Source organism: Pelodiscus sinensis, chromosome 16, assembly GCF_052426305.1.
Source record: "Pelodiscus sinensis isolate ZL-2025 chromosome 16, ASM5242630v1, whole genome shotgun sequence".
NCBI lineage: Eukaryota > Metazoa > Chordata > Testudines > Trionychidae > Pelodiscus > Pelodiscus sinensis.
In genome coordinates this window covers 35,057,090-35,076,352 of record NC_143067.1, presented here as the reverse complement: position 1 = coordinate 35,076,352, position 19,263 = coordinate 35,057,090, and the positions used below count along the sequence as shown (strand labels likewise).

Genomic DNA, 19,263 nt, shown 5'->3' with positions numbered 1-19,263 from the left:
AGCAACTTTATCTGTTTTTCAATTTTCTTGGAACATAGACAAGACCTTTCAAGAATTCCTGAGTTTCTCAAATAACACGTCAATCACAATGCAGTAGGTAAAACTTAACACAACGCGGTTCGTTCTTACTCTGCAGCAGTTTGACAGATAAGCTTGATGATTGCTCTGCTTACCCTCTCATGGCTAAATCTGCATTACCGTCCTGCAGTGAAACACAGCCATGATTCAAATGGCTCATGCCATTTGAATTGTAGATAAAAAGCACATAGTTTAACCACCTTTTCATATCTAAACAATGCACTTTATGCAGCCATATTAAAGCAAACATTTCCAGACTCTTTTTATTGCCATTGGACACATATGCTTTGTACTATCTTTGTGTCTGGAGTCAATAGGATATCATAACATTTTCTGTTTCAAAGAGATTAGGTAACAAGTAGGGAATGGAATTAGCTTTATCGAGTGTCTAATGTATCAATTTTCAATAAACTTTGTTTCTTACGGAAATTTGCCTTACATGGTCACTGATCTTACTAGTGATGTGTTGATCTTAAATCTTAAGAAGTGAGCGATTGAGCTCACTACGGGTAAATCTACACAGCAGTGTTATTTCAGAATAACATAGTCCATGTCTACACAGCAATCCATTATTTCGACATAATGTTGAGCTAGAGGACTTCTTACTCTAACTCCTGTAACCCTCATTTTATGAGGAGTAAGGGAAGTCGGAGGAAGAGGGCTCTATCTCAAACTTCCTACTGGGTTGACTGCTCCAAAAGCCAAAATAAGACTTAGCTCAAGTTGCGTAGCTTATTTTGGCTTTAGCCCTACAGTGTAAATGTGTCCTTAGGTCAGCTGGACACTATGCAAAAGAAAAGTTTCCCAGAGTGGTTTCTGTTCTTTTGTATCTAGTCCTATATGCCTGTGTGCTACAGAGTTTGTACTTGGAAAATGATGCATTTGTTGTAACGTCACTTCAGTAACAATCCACCAAAATATTAGGGTTCTCCTTTCCTTTTATAAATATGTATATGTAGAACCACATCCACATCTCTGTCCACAGAAATGACCCATGGATATCCATATCCACGGATGCAGATACCCCCAGATATAAAGCAGAGCTCTGTGTATGTGATTTCAGTGCACATCAGAGTTAAATGTGTCTGTTGAAGGGGGAAGTGGCCTACTTCCACAGTATGTAGACATAGCAATGCCTGTAATCTGACGTATACATAGATAAAACACATTTTAAAGGTGTTCCAGAATTAGAGATGGGCTCAGCTAAAACCCCAGATCCAAGCCATGAATTTTAGTGAAGTTTGGTCTGAATTAGAAACTTTTTGTGTCTACTCAAAATACAATTACATAGAGTGAGAAATTACACTTACATTTGTAAACCAGTGCAAATGAACAGTCTTCCCAAGCCTCTAAAAGCCAATCAAACTTTTGTTTAGTAAATGCTCATTGCTTTTCATTTTCCTCTGCCACTATGTTGTGGGTTTTAGCTGGTAATGAGATTTCCAGTACTTCCACAATGGATGCTATTATAACAACATTTCCAGCCTAATTTTGTACCACCATGCTTCAGAGGGGTAGCCGAGTTAGTCTGTAACAGGAAAAACATAAAAAACAACAAACAGTTGTAGCACTTTAAAGATTAACAAAACATGTAGATGGTATCATGAGCTTTCGTGAGCACAACCCACTTCTTCAGATGACTGGAGTGTTTTTTAAGTGTTTTGTTTTTTACGTTTTTCTTGTAGCACCATGTCATTCAGGCCACGTAGAGAAGCTCCAGAGAGGATTGGGTGAAGTTTGCACCATTTGTAGTGAGTTTCCATCAAATTCTTGATGTTTTACCATTGGATTTGAGTTAGTTAAAATCTGAAGCTCAAGGAGAATGTAGAGAGCTGCTATCCCACTCAAGGTGATGTAAAGTAGAAAAGTTCACACAATCTCTCTGCAACCTTGAAAGCACCAAGTTCTACAAGACTACGCAAAGTACTAGGGATGCAAAAATCCCATTTAATCGGTTAACTGGTTAAACAGTATGTTTAACTGGTTAATCGTTCAAGTGAGTGTCAGCAGAGGGGCTGGAGAAGCCCCCACCATGGACAGGGGCTGCTTCAACTGGGTTCAAGCAGTACCTCAGACTGGGCCTTCAGTGTCCGGGGGCTGCTCCTGCCAGACTAAGGTGCCCCTGCCTGTGGTGCCAGGCCTGCTGCGGATGAGGGCTACCAATAAAAGCTGGGGCCAGGCCCACCAATAAAAGATACATTCTTCATATCCCCTAAATTTTTTCAGGTTTGTCATTTAGTCTTATAAATGAGGTGCCTGAATGAAACAGTTTCCATCAAGCTGACATCCCAGTCTTTTAAAACTAGGACTCTAGAGCTTTTCGACTTTCTAAGAATCAATTCCTTTGCTCAACCAGATACAGCTGCAGTCCAATCTTCGAAACATTCTATAGTCCTTACGCTTAAGTCTGGAAAGATGGTAGGTCTTTCAGTGCTTAGCTTTTGTTGGAAATAATGAACTTTAATTTCTTGTTGCTTTTTCAACTTATCTGCCGTAATAGCCTCCTTAGTGAAATCCACGGATATTTAATACTTTGATGCAAGGCAAACAGATAGCGTTCAGTCTCTTTCTCAGAGCTCAGCTTTCTTTTAGCTCAGGATATCAATATTTGCAATGCCTTTCAAGGAGGAGAATGCTTTCAGCCCAAAAGAATCTGTATTCGAACAGTTGATGGCCATATTTCAAATCAATCACAGCAGCATTTTGGAAGCTCCATCTAGAAATGGTAAAGGTGTCCAAATGCTGTGTATGGACACCCTTGTGGCCACAGCTAAATGTGTGGAATCGTAGGTACCACCCTGTGCTAACATCTTTTTTTTAACAAGGATGTAACCAGGTAATTGAGGATCTGGAACCTTTACAAACATGAATTAATCCTCACATTGTCCTTGAGATACAGGTGTGGAGAAATGGCTGTGGTTTGTTCAATGATAGAGCAGCCAATGGAACCCAAGAAACCTGATTCCCAGTGTCTTGCTGCAGCCTCTCAGGGCATGACTACACTTAAATTAAAAATCCACAGCTGACCCTTGCCAGCTGGCTTGGGCTGCAGGGCTGTTTAATTGCAATGTAATTGTCCAAGTCTGGGCTGCTACCCAGGCTCTCGGACCTTGTGAAGGTCCCAGGGCTCAGGCTGCAGGTTGAGCTAGAGTATCAACAACGTAGTTAAATAGCCCAGCAGCTTAAGCTCTGTGTCTATTGACATAGCACAGGTCTATACTACACCTAGAAGGTCTGCTTAAGCTACACAACTCCAGCTATGTAAGGGTGCGTCTGCACTGCACTGTTATTTCTAGATAACTAGCGTGATTTTGAAAAAACGATGCAAACATCTACAGAGCCATTCCGCTATTTTGAAATAATTTTGAAATAAGGAAGGCTTATTCCAAAATCTTTAAACCTCATTCTACTAGGAATAACATCTATTCCGAAATAGCTATTTCAAAATAAGGCTTATGTAGACGCTCCACTACTGCTATTTTGAAATAGCCCCTCCCCAGTGCCTCCTGGGGCTCTAAATCGAGATAACACATTTAGGGAAGCCTGCCTTGGACTAATTTTGAGGCTTCCTTGCAGTGGTAGATGTGTTACTTCAAAATTAGCTATTTCGGAATAACTATTCCAGAATAGTTCATTTTGAAATAGCTATGCAATGTGGACATACCCTCAACAACGTAGCTGGAGTCGACATACTTAACCTGACCTTGGCACCATCTCCACAGCAAGAGGTACTTTCCTGACTCCTCATGAAGTGAGGAGTACTAGCATCAACTGGGATACCCTTGGTGTTTGATTTAGCAGGTCCTTACTAGACCTGCTAAATTGAACACCAAAAGATTGATCTCCAGTGCAGTAAGTATAAACGTGGCCTAAGACAGCATTTTTCAAACTTCAGTTACGGGGCCACCAGAGTAAGCTGCTGGTAGGCCTCCACCGTTTTGTTTACTTAATGTTTCCATAGTCATAGAGCCTCACAGCTTCCATTGGGTTTAAACCTAGTCTTTCTCATCTTGTTCTCATTTTCCTCAGAAATTACAGGTGGGGCCCATCAGTCAACTCACAGAATACTGGCTGTTTTAATTGTAACTATATTGTCATTATTATCATAATGCTAAACTAACTAAAAGGGAGAAAAATGATTTCACAGTGGCTCTGGGCAGCTTTTTCTCCCTTTCTGTTCCCCTCACCTTATTAATGTAGTCAGAATGATTTCTGATCCATCCACTAGCAACACAGAGCAACCTGCAGTCTCTCGGGTGCATTAAGACTGCTAGGCTGCTGTTTCAAACTTTGAGTTATGTAGTTATTTGCTGATAGTTTGGTTACTTGTCTTCACTGAGCAGAAAATAAAAATGGTAGCTCGGGTGAAAGCCACACCAACTTCCATCTTTACTCTTAAGAACAGTTATTTTCAATCGTTTTGTTTTGGGCTTTCAAAATATTATTTTAATATTAATCACTTGAGATTGTGCTTGTCTCTATAATTCAATCAAGATACCATCCTAATTACATAGATGGAACTCGTGAACATCCAGTAACTTTATTGTGTCTATTCAGTACACCTCTTTTCAAAGGGCTTAGCCGAAACACGTTATTATTACAATATGCCTGGGCAAATTTGCTCTTGCCGGTAATGTGATCATAATACTGTAATAGAGTTGTGTTCTGTTCGGGGTTTTCAACAGAGTGCAAACCATTGGTCTTTAGCCACTTTCTCTTATGCAATGGAGACATGGGATTTTAGACTTCTGAGTGATCTCTTACACACTTTTTAACGTGTCCAGATGGATGAAAACAGAGAGCTGAGTTAATAATCCATCATCCCTCTGACTAGCATGTGGTTTTATTTCTTTTTGAATTTTCAACTTCTCTTTGAATGGTGCAACACATGTGGAACCAGTGTATAAATCACATTGGATTAGGCTGATAGCACAATGAGAAAAATTAGTGGAAATTATATGCACCATAATTTGTTGCAAGAGAAATACAGAGAAGGCCCCGCTAAGATAAGGCTACAAAAATACACTGCAAACTATTTCCCATAAAGCTCTCTAAACAGAATGAAACTCTTTGTCATTTGTTGAGCACAGCTTTTAGAAGATGCAGTGTCTAATCAGAATAAGTTTTTCTGCTTGATGTGTTATAGCTGGCTTTTTCACCTATAATATTTTAGAGGAATTGAGATCAATTTTTATTGTATGGGTTTACCTAATGTACATGTTTGAATCTAATAAATAGTCATTTGATAAAATGTTTGAGGCTAAGATTGTAATAGAATAAAAATGAACGTTTACATAGATTAAAACAATATCCAGAATTGTTACAGGAGGAGTAAAGAGTAATCAAGAGTTTTGGAAGGGGTATAAACCTTCATCCTTCAGAGCATGTGTCAGCCTCTAACTAACGAAGGCTAGGAAGAAACTTCCCTGTAGGGTAGTCTATTTATTTGCCTACTTCATGGTTCATTTAGGTTATATAATATGGCATAATATAATCACTGAATTATTTGTAATTTGTCTTATTTTAAAAATTGAGGGTAGCTGTTAAATAGTACTGAGTCAAACAACTTATCTTTACTAAATTAAATTATCTTCTGTTTGTCATCAATATCCACCTGTGGTTTTATAATAGGAATGCAGTAATAATAATACATAACAATCGTGATAATTAAAATCTAAACTAAATGCAAAAAATCTGAAAAATAATATCGAGTATTTTTCTACAAATACTTTAGGTGACAATTTTCATCAACATTTTTCAAATGTGTTGATATTTTTTTTAAATAGCATTTTCTGTCAGAAATGTTTGACAAAAAAATCCCAACCTGCTCAGTTGTTTTCTTTATCTATCCTGCGTAGCTTCAGGTATGAGAGGCATATTTCAAGGGTATTATAAATCATCTAGAGAACAGCAACTGCCGGTCACAAAAGTATGTTATGTATTACCTGAACTCCCAGTTCTAAATGGTTATGTGAGTTCTTACTCTAGTTCACATAAACAAGTCCCTTTTTCATTACTTTCTGTGATCGTTAAAGTAGAAACTCTGCCTATATATCTTAGGTGTGTATATATAGAATCAATTTCTCCAAGGTGGTATATCTGTAGTAGTGTCTCTGGCTACGTTTAGACTGCAGGCTTCTTTTGGAAGAAGCTTTTTCGGAAGAGACCTTCCGAAAAAACTTCTTCCAAAAGAGAGTGTCTGCACAGCAAAAGCATATTGAAAAAGTGATCTGCCTTTTCAAAAGATAGCATCCACACTGAATGAATGCTATCTCACATTTAAGCTGTGATTACTATGGACGAAGTGGCCACCAAGGAACCTGTGCTTTTTCCTCTTTCCTCTTCTTTTTAAAGAACTCCCTCTTCCCCATCCACACACGCCTTTTTCCAAAAGAGCCCTTTCGGAAAAAGGCTTCTTCCTCGTAGAAAGAGGTTTACCAATGTCAGAAAAACACCTCTGATCTTTCAATTTTTTTTCTGAAAGAACACGATTTCAGTATGGACGTGTTTTTGAAAACTGGCAATTTTTCCGAAAAAACTCTGCAGTGTAGACATACCCCCTGTTGTTTCTGGTTGCATTACTGTTCATAGGAGCAAATTTTTACCAGGAAATTGTCAAACATTGTACATTCTGCTTTCTAATATGGGGATAGTAATGGTTTACTCAGAAAGGGTGTTTGAGTTTTTTTCTTTACTTTACTCCTCTCTTATTGCTTGTTAGTATTATTTAGGTATTAACTTTCTAGTTAACACACCACTACTTTTAAAATGCCTAGGGAACAGTTCTGAAGACCATTTTGTGTAGCGATTTCAGTATATATGGTACCTCTGCCCCCGGAAAGTCATTTCCTCTGTCTTCTTTAATGAAAAAAATCATTTTTAAAGAGATCTACTCTTGTACCTGTTGTCTGTTCCCTGTGGATATGTCTAGACTGCATCCCTCTGTCAGCAGAGGGATGCAGATTAGGAAGGTCGACATTGCAAACGAGACAGGGATTTAAATATCCCACGCCTAATTTGCATTAAAATGGCCACCGCGCTTTGCCGAGTCAGCATTTTGTCGGCAAAAAGCAGCAGTCTAGAGGGGGATCTGTCGAGAAAGAAAGCCTTTTTCGACAGATCCTGTAAACTTCCTTGTAGGAGGCATAAGGGATCTGTCAAAAAAGGCTTTCTTTCTGAACAGATCCCCCTCTAGGGTATGTCTAGACTACATGGCTCTGTCGCCAGAGCAATGTAGATTAGTTTACTAGACATATCCAAATGAAGTGGCGATTTAGAAAATCGCCACTTCATTTGAATTAAAATGGCTGCCATGCTGAGCCGATCAGCTGTTTGTCGGCTCAGCGTGCTAGTCTGGACGCTCCGCGGTCGACATCAAAGGCATTTGTCGACCACCCCATTATGCCCCGTGGGATGAGGTTTACTGGGGAGGTCGACAAATTCCTTTGATGTTGACCGCAGAGCGTCCAGACCAGCACATTGAGCTGAAAAACAGCTGATCGGCTCAGCGCAGCAGCCATTTTAATTTATAAATGAAGCGGCGATTATTTAAATCACCACTTCAATTGGGTATGTCTAGTAAACTAATCTACATGGCTCTGGCAACAGAGTCATGTAGTCTAGACATATTCCTAGACTGCCGCTTTTTGCCAACAAAGTGCTGAGTCAGCAAAACGTGGCGGCCATTTTTATGCAAATTAGGCACGGGATATTTAAATGTTTGCAATGTTGACCTGCTTAATCTGTATCCCTCTGCCAACAGGAGATGCAGTCTACACATACCCTGTGAGACAACAATAGTCTGTTTAAGGTATCTTCTTTTATAGAAATGTGACTGACATTGTTGTCTGTAGTTTTTAGACCACAGGGGAGAAATATGCATCATGGAAGGGGCACCACTCTTTAAATTCCTGTTGTTGTACATCTTGTTGAGCTGCCTATAGACATGAGCTAGTAATGCCACCTATAGTTTAGGTTGCCTGTCACTTTCCATTACGAAATCCTTTTTTCAATTTATTACAACTTTGCCATACTTAAATTGTTTGGGCTGAATTTTCCTATATTGGGTGTTTTGCTTAGGCTGAATTATTATGTATGTATAAGCTTCAGCAAAAATGGTTGAGCCATTTTTGAAAAATGTAATAAGTGATCATGTTGTTAAAGAATGCATCATAATGCAAACACACTTTGAGTTCTATAGACAACTACACTTCTGGCACTTCCTAAGTGTTGAGGGTTAGACTTTCAAATCATAATGTTTTCGTAATATTTTTGGTGTGTACAATATTCATTCCCGCACAGAGGATGAGCATGAGGACAATATGTACCATTTATATCCTGCTTATCAGGCCTCTTTTGAGGTATTACAAAGGCAACTGATGCACAGGCCCTCAGCTGGCCTACAGACGCAACCTTTGCATCTATGCTGAACAGTCTTGCTACTGTGCACACCTCACAAAATAAAAATGGGGCTTTACCATCTGTGGGGGTAGATTTAATTGCAGGTGCTGTGGAATGGGCTCGTAACTAAGATTTCGTCTTTATACTTTTACTGAACTATGCCATAAAGAACTTACCATGAAGAACAGCAGCCAAATGACTTCTGGCAAGTCACATTTTGTATTGCATTTTCCTAAGTTTTATTTGCGTTATTGACAGGTAAAATTCAGCCACTCAATGAGTCACATAGTCTTGGACATAGATTAATGCTTATCTCTCACTCTCTCTGTTAAATTCTTTCCATGATTGGTGGTCCAGATGTACTCTGCTGAGAAATCTCCCCTCTGTGAGGGTGTGGTTCACAGAAAGTGGGTTTTTTTTTCATTCCAAGAAGTTGCTCTAAGATAGTTTGTTCCCAGTGCTGCTAGTGCTGTTTCTCATGCTTAGTGACATTGTCATAGTACACAATTTGAGCTGAAGAGTATTCTTGAGGTCTGCACTTGTTAATGTAATATAATAATTTCAGTCATTAATAAGAGAACTGATGGTGGAGAATATCAAAAAATGCTACCTTCAGTTATACAGTGCAGGAGCTTTGGAAGCTGATTATGATGCAAAGACCCAACTGTGGTACACACTTCTGCACAGGCATGCAAGAAGATCAAGAAACATTTTGGCTTCAAATAAAAAGTATCCCTTCACAGACACAATTACAGAGCTGAAGTCAACAATCTGCTTGATACGAACAGGTAACAGCAATCAGTGTGCGTGTGGAGATGAGGGAAAGATTGCATTATAATGGGGGCGCGAATGTCTGGTTAAAAGGGTATCAAATTGGTTAAAAGGGTATCAAAAGCAGCACTACAAATCACTAGTCACCTTAGTTACTAGGAAAACCCAGAGAGAGCTGAAAGGACATTGGAAAAGGAGGTGCAAGGGAGAAGACACTCAATTTGTATGTGAAGGCAAATCTATCATCCAGTCAAATGGATTTCCAAGGTAATCTGATAGAGCATCAATGCTAATTTTTCTTCTACAACACTGAATGGTTGGCTAAATGTTCATCAATTGGTCTTTTCCTATGTAGTCACAAGGCCTGGCAGGTCAAGAGTCCAGCATTAGAACAGACTTGATACACCACAATAACCTATTAGGTTTGCTTCTGGTTCACCTGCTCCCTCTGTTATTGGAATTTTTACAAGCCACCTGGAGAACAGTATTTGTTGGAATGTCTTGGCATTCTTGCAACATGTCCAAAAAGTGTAAAATACTATTTGTAGACAGTGGCCCCAGTAATCTGTAGACCAGAACAACCATAAACATTTTCATTACAAATGAAATTGTTATATTTTATGCACAATATGCAGTATTGGCATATTGTGTAGAAAGCCTCCAGTTTTACTCAGTCTGTACCTCAGTATGGAGAACCATAGAATCATAAAATATTAAGATTGGAATTGACCTCAGGAGGTCATTTAGTTCAACACTGTGACCAAAGCAGAAACAACCCCAACTAAATCATTCTAGCAGGGTTTTGTCAAACCAGACCTCAAAAACATCTAAGGATGGAGAGTTCACCACCTCTCTATGTGACCCGTTCCAGAGCTTCACCACCCTCCTAGTGAGAGGATACAGATGAAATAGATCCTGAACTTAGTAGTTGTGATGAGACTGTTGATTCCATATTCATTGTAAATAACCCATGGCAGACACTGATGCCTAGCCAGCGGAAAAGTTCCATGTGAGGAACTGGTGAATGTAGAACCCAAATAGCAAAGCTAGAGACTTCTTTGACAGTTTGATTATTCAAAGAGATTGAGTCATGAATGGGCCTGATCCTACATTTTACAGCTTTATCTTTGACCACAAAACATGGAGGCGAACCTCAGCCAATTCCTCCATTTGCTGGAATGCCCTGCAAAACCTTTCCGGGCTCTGTACTAGAAGGATGCCATCCTGATTAGAAAAGGGAGGTGATAGCTGAAGGGTTTGTAAGTGCCTAGAAGGATGCCATCCACATAGTCAAGAGAACACCAATCTCAATGCCTGTAGAGCTGACAGAATGTTTCTTTATGAAATCGATTACCCGACAAAAGAGTGTTTGGGCAAAGACTTACCCCTGCTTGACACCAGATACTGTTTTAATAATGCTGACATTTGATTCCTCAGACTTACTCAGGCAGGGTTTCCATTGTGCCGCTCACTAATTAAGTCCAGTAGAGTGGTTAGGACAACTTCACCTGTGAAGGCCTACCATAGCGTGACTCGGTCAACTGAATCAAACACAGCTTGAAGATCCATGTACGCTATACGCAGAGGCTATCTGAACTCCTGATGTATCTCTGATAACAAGCAGTGTAAAAAAATACTGTCTAATGTGGACCTGTTCCTCATGAATCCTGACTATTGGTGGAGGCACTTCTGCTGCAATGGGGGCTCCATCAGAACATACACAAATACCTGCCCTAGTATGGACAACAAGGTGATCAACCTGTATCTCTTCTATTTGCTGCATAGTCCTTTGCCCTGATAAAGTGAGAGTACAGTGCAGTCTTTCTATGCAGTTGGGAAACTGCAGGTCTCCACAGCAGGTAAAAGATGGGCAGAAATGATTCTGCTACAGTCACCGTAGCATATTTTAGAAGCACATCAGTCCAGGCTGTGCATCTATTTTTCAGTTTGCAGGTGGCATGCTTCGCTTTGACCAACATTGCTGCCTCAGTACAAGTGTCTGGGTATGAAACCACAGTGAGTGTCAAATCATCCAGCACCGAGCAAGCAAGAGCTGGTGGATGGTTCGTGATGATGTGATCAGTACAACAATGTGTCCTTAATATGACCATGGATCAACCCCCTTGAAACACAGCAGTTCATTACATTAAAAGAGGGAAACAGTAAGTAGATTAGAAAAGGGAGGTGATAGCTGAAGGGTTTGTAAGTGCCTATTTGGGGAAATGGCTCAAAACCTATCCCCTTTCTAGGCTGCCATCTATAATTTGTTGACCTGTGTTTCATAAAGAAGATGAAGTATCAGCTTGCGAGAAAGACACACGCTGCCTGACAATTCAGAGATCATGGTGATTACTGTGTCTTGGACACAGTACACGTAACAATAAGTCATTAACTGCTGATCTGGATGCCTGATACTGAGGCAAGTTTCAGTAAGTATAATGCACTGGAGGAATTATTCAAGTGTTCTAACATGATAATTGCTCTGCAATACAGCTAGGGTCAGTAAGATTTTGGGGTACATTCCTTAAAGCCACCAGTCACAGAATGTTAAGCCTTGTATTTGAAACAAAGATTTCAGTTCTGTACAATGCTGTAAGCTGTTTGTTCAGCCAAGTGCTGCCCGCACTGATCTCTGGGGGTATGTCTACACTACCCCCCTAGTTCGAACTAGGGGGGGTAATGTAGTCATACGGAGTTGCAAATGAAGCCCGGGATTTGAATTTCCTGCACTTCATTTGCATAAAACTGGCTGGCGCCATTTTTAAATGCCGGCTAGGTCGGACCCCGTGCCGCGCGGCTACACGCGGCACGGACTAGCTAGTTCGGATTAGGCTTCCTGTCTGAACTAGCTGTACGCCTTGTGGAAGCCTAATCCGAACTAGCTAGTCCGTGCTGCGTGTAGCCGCGTGGCACGGGGTCCGACCTAGCCGGCATTTAAAAATGGCACCGGCCGGCTTTATGCAAATGAAGCCCAGGAAATTCAAATCCCGGGCTTCATTTGCAACTCCGTATGACTACATTACCCCCCCAGTTCGAACTAGGGGGGTAGTGTAGACATACCCTCACTGTCCTGTATTGGACCTTTCCCCATCATAAACCAGTAGCCAGTTGCATGCAATCACAAAGAAAATCCAGTTGAATTAATATTGATTGTTTCCCCTCGGTTAAGCTGGGACACACTCTGAGATCAAAAATCTATACGCTGTAAGTGCTTGAGAGAAGGACCGAGGCTTCCAGTTTTTGCAACTGACTATTTACTAGCATAAGTCTTATAACACTTTTATTTGGGCGCCTCCCTCCCCAAATAAAATGGATAGCGCAGAGCAGAGATGGCCGGACTTTGTATGAAAGACTTCTTGGGTTGAAAGCTGGGGAAGCACTAAGAAAGCTCTGAGAAGTGTACTTTGTTGGAGAAGAAGGTGCTGCAAGACATGGCACTAGCTGGCACGTGCTTCTACATGACAGAATGTGCCCTATTGTCCTTGGGGCTAGAGTTGCTAGCTAGTGCAAGAAACGATGCTTTTGTGTAAAGCACCCTCAAGTGTTATTGAAGATCTGATGCTAGTTTGCTCAGGAAGCAAAGATACCTCTCCCCCCCCACAAACACAACCCTTTTACTATTATTAAGGCAGCACACAGAAGCAGGGATCAGGTCCCATTGCAATAGAATTCCATCCTTATTCTGTCAGTCTTACCAACTAGAAAAAGGTTTCCTTTTTAGAAAGGTGTTGGCCGGTGAAAATCCACTGTCAGTTTCAGGAAGCTCAATGGTAGTTAAGGGTTCTGTGGCTAACTTTGGTGGATTGCTGAAGTGAATTTGGGAGGTCAGTTTCATATAGGTTTGATGACTGATTTACTGAATCATTTCAGCAAAGACAGCATCCTTCAAAAAGTAAAATGTAGAATTCTCTAGGTGAGCAACTCCAAGAAAAACATAAGCTACTTTGGAAACTACAGTAGAACACAGAAAACAAGATGTTTAGGTATTGGTGAGCGGTCTTACATGTGTAGGCCAACAAACCTGAGTATGGTTCAGGTTGATAGTACTTGAGAGTTGTACCTGAATGAATAATGAAGACTGCACACCCCTATTACTGATGGAGATTATCCATATATATCAGAGTTGGTGTGACCACAACTGGATGGTAGGGAGAAGTTTTCCTTGGTGCTATGCATTCAGTATTGATTTTGTGGATGAATAGACTACATTTGAATTATTGTGGGTGAACCTGCAACCCATAAGGGTTGTGAAACCCATCCTGATGTGTGCTCCGCATAACCTCTGGAGATTTCCTGATTGAGCTGGTCAGAATTCTTCCCAAAACTCCCACTGCTACATGGCCTCTTTTGCCCCTCTCATGGGGCCAGTAGCTTGAAGCTACAATGTGGCCCAAAAGTGATGATTCCAATTAGATGTTGTTGGAGAATAAACTGTGAAACTAGAAGCTCTGAGACTGAGGCCAGGCCTACACTATGAGAGAAAGTTGAACTAAGATATGCAACTCCAGCTACATGAAGCGTAGCTAAAGTCAACATACCTTAGCTCAATTTACAGTGGTGTCCCCACTGCGGGAGATTGACAGGACAAACTCTACTGTTGACTTCTCTTACTCCTTGCAACCCGGCGGAATACTGGAGTTGATGGGGGCATGATCAACTGTCCATTTAGCGGGCCATTACTAGACTAGCTAAATCGAACCCCCGGAGATTGATCTCTGCAGCATCAATCTCTCAGTAAGTGGAGACAATCCCTTAAATAAGGTTCACACTACATTTATTTATGATGGTACTTATACTTGTATGAACTTGTATAGTTGTTTGGAAATGATTATATGCTTAGCATTGTAGAGTAACATGCATATAGACAGTCCCTACCTTGGAGTTTACAGTCTATAGACAGAACATATATTGATGGGATGTACAAGGCAATAGAGAAGTGGGACAGATTTTGTTGTTTCTTATGTCTTTATCAGAGGGGTAGCCATGTTAGTCTGAATCTGCAAAAGCGGTGAGGAGTCCTGTGGCACCTATGTCTTTATGGTCATCATAAAACCCATGTTGCTTGTGATATCTATGGACTACACTAAATGTACACTTGCATGTCATTGAGTGCCAACATTAAATAGTGCCTGGTCTATGGAAGCTAAATGAAATATTTTCCTATAATAATTTGTAACAATTAAATACAGTCAACTGCCAGTCTGAGCCCCTTACCTTAGTATGCCCTGAGTGAAGTATTTAAAATCACCCCATTCCTGAGTTTTGGCTTTATTAGTAACTCAACATGTCACACATAGTATTACTGCCAAGTGAGCTTGGCTTTCCCTAGATTTTTGTTCCTGAACCAATTGCCCTAGTTTCCTGTCCTCTCTCTTCTCTAGTTCTCTGATAAATCTAACTAGCCACAACTACCACAATGAAGTGATTAGAACGTCAGAATTTTCATACGGGGTTCAAAAACTTGCTGACTGGGAGCTGAGTCAGTCATCCTCTTACAGTAGACTTCCACACAATAGCCGCTATGTGGGGTAAGGTGACTACTTGATCCACGCTTTGCATGTATTGTAAAACCATTATTAAGAAGAATGCTCTCTTCAGGACGTCTATGCAATATTTGCTTGGAATTATCTTGTACAAATCATGTGCACAAGTTATCCTGGTACATATTTGCTGTACTTTTTTTTCTTATCTAGCGCTGTATCTATCTTGCTTATTTATCATGTCTGTATATGTTCCTCCATTTGATAGCTCTAATGGTGACTGTAGGGGTTTTTCACTTTTAAGGTAACAGACGGACCAAGGACCTTTAATAGGGAATGATTTGGTTTGAGTGGTTTGGGTTGTTGTTGTTTTTTCCTTAGGTTAACCCCAAAGTTCAGCCTCCTGTCTGGTTGTTGCAATTAGTGAATTATAAACCTTTCCTCTGCTTTCAGGCTTCTCAATGCCAATAAAATCAACTGCCTGAGGGTAAACACATTTCAAGATCTGCATAACCTCAACCTGCTATCACTTTATGACAACAAACTGCAGACCATCAGCAAGGGGCTCTTTGTACCTCTCCAGTCGATCCAGACTCTGTGAGTATGCAGATACACTACAACTGACAGCTCTTCCCTTCCCCCCCAAAGATGTTCCCTATCTTTACACTGGCTTTACATCTGACATTAACACAATATTGGAGACAAGGCCACTAGCTTCCCCTTTTTGTCAGAAATAAAAGAAGCAAGTGAAGGAAAATAATGGAATAAATTCAGCACCGCCAAGTTTTATAAGGTTCTGCCTCCCTTCCATAAATATCAGAAATGTATTAATGAATAAAAATAGTTAATTCTGGGATGTTCAGGGTATGGCTATACTGCCATTTTTTTGTGGATCCCTTAAACCTGGTTTTTTGAGGAATAAAGGATCTTGTGAAAAAAGAGGTTTTTTTCCAACAAATGGCCCCGTCTACACAGGGCTTTTTTGTGGCAAAACTCTTCTGCAAAAAGAATCGGAAGAAGATATGCAAATGAGAGCACGATTTGCATAGCCTCTTGCTCAAAAAAACAGCAGTGTAGCTGTAGCCTCAGTGATTTTAAATATAGACGACACTGATTATGTGTATTTGACTCTATGTAGGGTATATACACAACAGGCTTCGTATATTTAAAGATATTTGAATTATGGTCTTTTGTGAGTTTATGTATTTGTTATTTGTCCATAGCAGAGGTTGAGACCTGCTGCATAGTTCATAAGTACTGAAGTTTCATTTTAATTGACATTCCAGGCATTTGGGGTAAATGTATATCACTGCAAGTTGTTATTCATTTGGTCCAGGTAAAAATATTAGTTTAAAAAAATACATGGATCTATTGTGTTTTTTCCGAGTCTTAATATGAGAAGATACAAAGCAATAGGAGTAGGAAAGGGATCAGAAATCCCTTATTTTTCTTGGCTACATAAATATACACCAAAACTGATATTTCATAGGGTAAGATTTTTCGTCATAAAGCTGTGAGAACTTCCAAAAAAAAAGACTCCCCTCCAAGAGTCTGACTGGCAAACTCATTACACAAAGCATCTAAAATGCTGCATGTACACACTGGAAGACTGGCAATGCACTGTGTACACGTGAATTATGTGTATGCCTGCTCACCTAAAAGAAAATGTCCAGTTGTATTTTTAAGAGGCTGGGATCATGAAGGTAATTTGCCAAAAATATTTGGCCAGCACTTTTTGTACCAATCCAAACAGACATTAAATAAATATTTCTCTGATGTACAAATGCATCTGGTTTGCACGTGTGTATAGGTAACATATATGTGTGCGCAAACCAGAGTTAGTTTCAGATGAAGCTAAAAGTTTGCTAATGCCACTCTGTTACAAATGCTAGACGGGCATTAAACTCAACACATCAAGTAAAATAATATTTTTTAAATGTTAAACTATAAAAGTTACTCCTTGGGTTCCGTGTCTTTTTTTTTTCTAGACAGATTTTGGGGCCATTACATCAAACTTTCCTTATTGCTTCATACTGAGACACTTTTTCATGGGCCATTTCTGACTTTTTAAAGCACTGAGCACAGCCCATCCCTACCGTTACGTACTGTTCATTTAGTTTTACATTTGTACCTTCCAGTGCTGGAGTGGTGCATGCTGTGTTCATTATATTAAACCACAACCTATCTACATACTTTGGACAAGGAAATGAATGTATTGTAGGTGGAATATGGAGAGAAAAATATGCCTAAGTACTAGTAGGACCACAGCGCTCAGGGAATATGTCCTTATACCTCTGCTCACAAAGACAAGTTAGTATCTTTTCATATCCAGTTCTCAAACAAACAGTGCATCCTGCTCCCCTTTGAAGTCAGTAGGAGATTTGTCGTTGATTTCAATGGGCTCAGGAGCAGGCTCGGAGAGAGTCCTGAGAAACTTTATTTAATACCTCGCTGAGCCCAACAAAGAAGGACCAAAATAACTGTGGAAATAATTTTTATCTTAGCTTGTGGAAGCCTATGCAGAGCAGAAGAAGCCTCTACCTGAAATATTTGTATACAGCGCGGAAGACCTTTGTCACTGCCATATGATTGTCTGGAGAAATACTTTTCCAACTGGACTTGTGTATTTTGCACAAGCTTTTGTTGAATTGTATTTGTCCATCCTTAGTTTGCATCAGTTGTCTGTGCTGAAAAGTTAAAATCTCAGGTTCAGGAGAAATAAATGCAAAAAAAATTCTATTAGCCCTGAACAGGACATGCAAATATTAATTTCACTCTTGAGCGAAAGTCTTTGGCTTACTTGTGGCTTTGGCTGCTGATCCAAGGTGCTTTCCTACTTATCCAGATTTTGTTCCCTAAGAAGCTGAGCTTGTCAATAAATCTTCTTTTGAAACCAAGGCACAAAGTGTTCTCTAAAATCAGGTGTTTCTTAGAAGATGTGTTTCTATTATAATGCATCATGTCAGGCTTCCAAGTAAGAACACTGGCCTTTGTAGACAGAAGATCTGTATCCTTTAAATCAGGCTTTGCTGTATTAATTTTTGCTTCCTCCATGAAAGTACTTGCAGCAGCTTAATGAGCTACGAAATACGATAGCTCACAGAATTCTCCCATTCATGCGCAGCTCCATGTGGCTTCCGCCAGGCCAGGGTTTTTGGGAGCTTATTCAATTACTCTACTCTTCAGGTTTGCGTTTGTGAAAAACAATGATGGAGTACAGTGTCACAGGTCATTTCTGATTAAACATCCCATCCCTCTTGCAGACATTTAGCTCAGAATCCATTTGTGTGTGACTGCCATTTGAAGTGGCTGGCTGATTACCTGCAGGATAATCCGATAGAAACCAGCGGCGCTCGATGCAGCAGTCCGCGTCGCCTTGCCAACAAACGAATCAGCCAGATCAAGAGCAAGAAGTTCCGCTGCTCAGGTAATTCATTTATACAGGCTGTACTGCACTTTCAATTCAGAAATAAGCAGGTCCAGAGAGTCTGCTAATCAAATCTGCAGGACAGTGTTTGCTATAATGGATACTGTGGAGCATCTTTTAAAATTAAATTTGGGAAATTCAGTTAGTCCTCCAGAAAACCAATTAACTGATGGATTAGAAAAAGAACCCAGTATGTAACCTGCCTTTTTTTAAATTTTTGACATTTAATTTTTAAAGAATGCTGGTTTATAAAATCTCTGTGGAAACCAGTGGAGATATAGATGAATTCATGTGCCAAGTGGTGTATCTGGGAAGGGTGGAAACCTGGATGTGCATTGGGCCAAATCCTGGCTTGAATGGGAGCTTTCCTTGAGTAAGTACTCAGTAAAAAAACAGTGGTGGGGGGTTAGGGAGGCAGTCACAGGGGGAAAGAGAGAGAGAATGAGACGGGGAGAGAGAGAGAGAGAGAGCGCAAAACCTTGTGAATTAGATCCTACATAAATAGCAAGGAGCAACTGTGCCCCCAGAAGGATCAGGAGGAAACAAACCATATAGCTTTGCCATCTATAACTAATATCTGCAGAGCCAACCCAGAAGCTGTTATCTTAGTTTTTATTCATTTGAGCAAAGCTGCCATTGCAATCAGTGGATTTTTGTACCTACTCAGAAACTAATCAAACCTGACCTCAGGGTTTGGTCCACAGATTATTTATTTACTGTGCATGTAATTAGTTGATGATAATGAAAATAATTTGCAACGTAGAATATACAGCTCTTCCTCATCCCCACCACCTGATAAACTGTACTGTTTCCTCTTTTTCATCTTCCGGACCAGCTGTCAACAAAGGATATTACCTTATGCAGCCTAATTTAGCACTCCTTTTTTTTTCAATGTGTGTTGTGCTGGTAGCAGAGGTTTCAGATTTACTGTACTTGTGACATGCTACAGGAACTGGCGGGATTTCAGTGTAAGAAAATCTGTCACTATATATTGGGAAGAAAAATTACTGTCATTGATGGAATGCTTTTCAGTACTTTCTATAAAAAATTACTATCATTTTTTGTCCTCTTCCACCCCAAGAAACCCTCATGACTGAAAAACACTAT

The 19,263-nt window shown here is 40.1% G+C and overlaps 1 protein-coding gene across 1 annotated transcript in view; it reads left to right on the top strand.

Moving 5' to 3' along the window:
- The window catches only part of SLIT3 (slit guidance ligand 3), a 791,947-nt gene that overhangs the window by 564,315 nt on the left and 208,369 nt on the right, over positions 1-19,263 (top strand). The window contains exons 13-14 of the mRNA XM_006115755.5: positions 15,183-15,326; positions 17,993-18,156. Coding sequence (XP_006115817.1) covers positions 15,183-15,326; positions 17,993-18,156 — 308 coding nt within the window. The remainder of the gene's footprint in view (positions 1-15,182; positions 15,327-17,992; positions 18,157-19,263) is intronic.